This window comes from Uranotaenia lowii, chromosome 2 (assembly GCF_029784155.1).
Source record: "Uranotaenia lowii strain MFRU-FL chromosome 2, ASM2978415v1, whole genome shotgun sequence".
Classification (NCBI taxonomy): Eukaryota; Metazoa; Arthropoda; class Insecta; order Diptera; family Culicidae; genus Uranotaenia; species Uranotaenia lowii.
This window is the reverse complement of record NC_073692.1, coordinates 253767369-253773368: the sequence shown is the minus strand read 5'-3', so window position 1 is coordinate 253773368 and position 6000 is coordinate 253767369. Positions and strand designations below refer to the sequence as shown.

Sequence of the window (6000 nt, the reverse complement as noted above, 5' to 3'; positions counted from 1 at the left end):
TAGCCGAGCCATCTCAATTCGTAGAAAATTGAACCTTCTACTTCAGGCATGTCAAACTAGGGGTTCGCGGGCCGCATGCGGCCCGCGGCCTAGATCAATGCGGCCCGCGTAGCCCCGTCTTAAATTGTCACAAAAAAACACCACTGATTTTTATGTAAAATATTACTGCAAAAAAACTAAAGCTGAATGTACCGATTTAACTGATTTTGGCTGCGGCCCTCTACGTCATAGAAAATTTTTAATGCGGCCCGCACACCTAAACGAGTTTGACATGCCTGTTCTACTTGGATAGCTTCACATATAGCGGATTTATTCGACATATCAAATCTTGTACAAGACTATGGCTACTTAGATGCTCTAATATTTACACATTGAGCACATTCCTTGACTATTATTTTCTAGGGTTCCTTTCAGACTTCGAATGTAATGTACTATTTTCAATGAAATTTGATTTGATGTGGATTATGTAGGAGAATAAAACTGTTTTTTGTTGCTTTACATATTTGAACAATAATGACATAATTTTCTATTATTTCTAAAACAATTTAATGGCTTACGCAACTAACAGAGAAAGAAAACAACCTAACTGTTTGTTCCAAGCTTTAAAAGAATATTTTTCAAAAATTTTCAAGCACAATGGCTTTTTCTACGAATAGCTGCATAACTAACTAAACGATATCACGGAAACTTCAACCACTACCCCGTATCGAATGCAGCCAATCGATAACGAACTAATTACCGTTTTAATTAACATGTTCTCATTCTTGAAATTCGTAATAATGTAACAAATTTTGCAAATGCGAGTGTGAGTTGGTGGACTCCGATCCGACTGCTCGAAACCCGCGAGCATAGTGGGATGATGCAGGCACTCACACATACGCATGTTGATAACTTGAATGGTACTCGTGTGGCTACCGCCATCAGAGCCATGATTTTTCTCCTCTCCTGTTGACGGTCTCTCTCTTCTCATGTTTATTCTCATTCGTTTTTATCTATTACCCCCTCTACGTGTGGTACAATCCATTGCGCTACGACACGCCCGTTTGAATTAGGCACGCCTACTTTTTATTGCAGTTTTAGGAGAAGGGGCAATTCTAGCAGTTTTTCTCTTGTTCCATGATTCTTGAATCGTCCTTCTGGTAATTTTTTTGCTCAGGGGTTGGTGGTCGGCAAGGCGGGGCCTCTTTCTTCCCTGCTTACCCTGTCCATCGATGGTCGTTTGACTAATATGAGAAGCCTATTTCATGCTGCCTTTACCGCAAACTTTGCTGAGTTGAACATAGAATGACTTCGTGTGCGTGTGAGAGAGAACTGATTGTTTTTATTACGTGTGCTTTCTTCCTTCTTCGTGTGGCTTTACTAGGCTACTTTCGTACGTTTGGCAGCCAACTCTGCAGCACGCCGCTCGCGTTTATCGTTGTCGAAGAAGCTGTGCTGTGGTAAAGACGGTCGCGTGGTACAATTCATATTAATTTATAGTCTCAGTAGCCCGGTCGCCGTTGCTGCGAGAGAAAGAGCAAGAGTGAGAGTCTTTCGTCGGTCGTCGTAGTCGTTGTTTGTCGCCGCCAACGCTTGCTAAGGAGCTGCGGTGCCGTGATCATAACATACAAAACAGCGGCTGTGAGCTGTCCAGTTTGCATCGCAGTCAACTTGTGCTTTTGTTTATTATCTCGCGTTCGCGTTTCGCGTTGTACGGTTTGGGCTTGACGATTATTTCATGTACGTGAGCGGTCATGAACATGATTATGATGACATTTTAATTTCAGTATTATCGCGATATCACACCCGTTCGGATGGTGTTTGGATTTACTCCGCCGTGTGTTTTTTCTCCCTTTACTGTGATAAGGCGTGAATGATGTCCTTAGACAAAGTGTGACCAGTTTATTGCCGGATGGGAATCAAGTGTTAAGCCAAACGTGCTGGAAAAAAAGAAATTTTATACAACGAAGTGAAGGAAAATAAACGAATAGTGAAGACTTTATAGGAGTCTTCTTCCGACGGTGTTGAGAAGTGAAGTTCTATTTAAAAGTGAATCCACAAATAGCTGATCGCAAAATGAGATAATTGTTGTGGTTTTGAAGTGCGAAGTAGACAATGAATTTGGACTCGTTGCCAAGACCGGAAACTATTCACGTTACTGCACCGGGTGCAACGACTCGACCCTCACCTCAAACCATGCCACAAAGGTCACCTTTTGCAATTCAGGAACTTCTAGGGCTCGGCAGCGACAGCTCTCGGTCCAGTGGTGTTGTGTCCGCTGTTACACCTTCCCTGTACCATGGAGTGGGTCAGACGCCGTTTACAGCAGATCCGCACCAGATGCAGATGGCTGCCTCTCGAATGGCCTACTTCAATGCTCATGCAGCAGTTGCCGCAGCCTTTTTACCCCACCAGATGGCAGCTAGCGCGGCTGGAGGTCCGCTGCAGCTTCATCCACAAACTACGGCTGGTAAGTTCGAGGTCTGGATTCTGGAGAGTTTTTTTTTTTTTTTTTTTTTTGTTTCGATTAAGTCGTTTTACCATCTTTATGGCATTCGCGACTTTATATCAACGTTGCAGTTGGCGGACAGTTATTGAAAAACTTATCCGGTACAACTGTGTTCGATGTTTTCTCTTGGGCTCGAACTCGTGGATATCGGCTCAGGAAGCAACTGTCTTGCCAACTGAGCTATATCACAAGCCACGTTCTGGAGAGTGAATTTGTAATAAGTTTATTCAATGGCACACAATTCAAGAGGATAACTCGAGTGAATCGATGCCCGAGCCAGAACCGCGTGAAAGAATTTGCATGTCAAGACATGTGAATGTCTTGAATAAAGCAAAGAGTTGACGAGTATGAATTAGAAAATTAGAAAAGTGATTCGATCTTGTAACTTATGCTAATTTGGATTAAGGGATATTCGAAAGCTATAGGTTAAATCTATAATATCTCGAAAGATTTGACCGAGCATGATGTATAAATTTCCATTCAAAAGATAAGGTATCGGCAATGCCGGTGCTTAAAATCCGTGTTAGACCCCTTAACCATCTTTTATTATTATATTATGAATTCATAACTAAGGGTATGGTAAAGTTTAGTGTCCAATGAGTCACATCAGTCTTCGTATCCCTTACTGAATTTAGTAAGCGAACCTCACAAACCGTGTTAATAAAACAACAATAAAAGTAGCAGTTTATACAAATATATTCTCAACATAATACTAAATATATTTTTTTCAAATTAGTAAATTTGAAAAAGTTGACAAAATCGCTAGCTAGTTTTTGTTCAAAGTAGTGAACAAAAAAAATACTATAATTATGCTTTTAATAAAATTAAAAATGACATTGGATGTCGAGCCTAATTGACAATTTTTTTGGTTTTAAAACCTGTTAACAGAACTTACTAGAACCGTGAGGAGAATGAGGATATTTGATCCCTGGGGATACATGATTATTTGGCTATAACTTGCAACAAGAATGTCTTAAAAATATCAAATGTTTTAGAAAAATGTTCCAAATAGAACAAAACAACAATGCTGTTATCTCAACGAATTTAAATAATTTTTTTTCAAGTTATTAAACTTTGTTTGAAAAATTTAACAAAATGGGATTTGAAGATCTTTTTTTTTATCATTTCAAAATGTTTCTCACATGAAAAAATTAAAGAAAAAATAGGGTAACGGACTTATTTTGGACCAGAGGACCAATTTTATTTATTTATTTATTTATTTAATCAAAGAAATATGTAGAGTAAGGTAATTCAATTCCTTTTAAATTACTTCATTTAGTTCTGCTAGGTTTGCTTAGAAGTTTCGATTATACTATACTAACTAAATTCTCTTGGTGCTTTCTGATACTATTACTTACTGGTCCCCCCCATTGAAAAAGCTATGACACTCTTTGCGGAATAATTTTAAAGATCTACTTGTTTTAATACTGTTCGGAAGGTCATTCCAAACAGCTATGCCCCTGACAAAACCCCTGGTTTTTCCGTAGCTTTCAGAGAAGTGACGTGGAATTAAAAAATTAGACAAACGATTGCTTCTTAGCCGAATAAATTTGTTCACTAAATAAGATGGATTCCTTGAGTTAATTATTTTATAAATGAAAATAGAAGATCTTATTTTATAAAAATTTTCAAAGGATGTTCCTAAAATTTGCGATTGATGGTGACTAACTCTATGGTAACGAGATAGATTGATGCAGCTATGCAATGCAACTTTAACCCGATTTTGAACCACCTTGTCTAGCTCTCTTATAAAACAAATAATCATGAATTTTTTTAGTGGATATTGTTGAAGCCCCGGCATTTAGTGTAATGCATTTTTTTTCATTATTAGTTGCTTTATAAGAGAGCTAGACAAGGTGGTCCAAAATAGGTCCCCTGGTCCAAAATAAGTCCGTTACCCTATTTATTCCAATATGTCAATCGTTAGAGAATAATGTGAACTTCATAATGCCATATTTTCGAAGCAATAGTAAACTCTCAATTTTTTAAAGATGTTTTTCAAAATATATGTTATGGGTATAATTGATCCCTAAAGCCCAAAAAGATATATTTTTCTTCTGAATGGATCGTAATCATTGGTTAACATGAGAATTACTAATATCTGTTCAATAACTAAAGATTATCCAGATATTATCTGTTAAAAAGAACCTAAAAATACTGTTTTTATCTAAAAAATAGAAAATTGCGCCTCAAAGTATGCAATGACTTTAGCACATACAAAACTGTAGGGTTAAAGACAAACTTTTAGAGTTCTTTTTGTTCGATACTTACAAACTGTGATATGAGAACAAATATGGCAAAAAACAGTCACCAGAACTTTTATCTTCGGATTTTACTAGATTTTTGCCTTGGATCAAGTCTCCTTTAGTAAAGGATCAAGTCTCCTGTAACTTAAAAATACCGCATTTTTTTAAGTCTCACGAAAATGCTTCTAGATCATCTACGAGATCATGTATCGTTCCAACTTTTGGAGTATATAAAATTGAAATTACACATCAGATAATTCAAAAGGTGGCAAGTTTGCTAAATTTTCACAAAAAGGTTTGAAGAAAAGGGGATAAAGTATCCCCATTATCCCCTACTTATCTATGAGCTGAAGCAGCTTTAATGCTTGAAATTTGTCATTTTCAAATATTTTCCATTTAAATTTAAAAGATTTGTTAGTACTCAGCTTGTTTGAAAATGAGTGTACTTTAATTTTCAATGAATTTAACGTCAAGTTGTAAAAATGATTTTACAATTCGCATATTCCCTCATGACCTGTTAACAGTAGACTCCATTTTCTTGAAACATTCAGGAATGTTAACTTATGTCTACCTGTATTCCTGTCTATGTATTCCTAAAAATTTCATAGTTTGTGGCATTGATGTCATGAACACATCAACGACAGCTAAATGCCAAATTTTGTAAGGGGACTGTTGTTAACTTTTTATACACCGTTAAAAAGGGCATCATGCAACAGCAGGGTTAGATGCAACATTTGTATACCACAACACTTATTCAATTTTTATTTTAATACAATAATGTAATAAAGTTCTCATTTTATGACAACAAAAATTGTTTCTCACTTCCTGTGATAGTTTTTTGAAGGTTTTGATTCTCAAAGAAAATAAACAAAATCGAGCAATAGATGTGCAAATTTTATTATTTTTTTTTTACTTTATATTATTATCCTATACCATCACAATTGATGTGAAAATACTTTTCGGACAGTCATCAAATTTTTTTTAAGTACATATTTCTTATTTCAGTCACCAGTCTGGGCTTAACAGAGAATGATTTTATTTTTTATTTGAAAAATTGTACATCGGCTGGTGAAAAATATTCAAAACAATACTTACAAAGATTGAAGACTATATCATTAAGCCAATCCGTCATACTAGGTAGTGTTATCTACGATATCGTAAATTGGAAAATGTTGTACAACAATTGGTAGAATTTTAAAGTTTTTTTTGAGGATCAAAACTTTAAAAAAACGCAAGGATACAACGTTATAAACATTTTGCAATCAT

At 36.1% G+C, this 6000-nt stretch overlaps 1 protein-coding gene across 4 annotated transcripts in view; it reads left to right on the top strand.

The window, feature by feature from the left end:
* Positions 1–1534: 1534 nt before the first annotated feature.
* Positions 1535–6000, top strand: part of LOC129744701 (visual system homeobox 2-like) — a 166886-nt gene continuing 162420 nt past the window's right edge. Inside the window, exon 1 of one of the 4 annotated variants that reach the window (XM_055737364.1) lies at positions 1535–2449. In XM_055737364.1, the coding sequence (XP_055593339.1) occupies positions 2095–2449 (355 nt within the window). In that variant the 5' untranslated portion in view covers positions 1535–2094. The remainder of the gene's footprint in view (positions 2450–6000) is intronic. The other 3 variants (XM_055737365.1, XM_055737362.1, XM_055737363.1) reach the window with 3 other exon arrangements.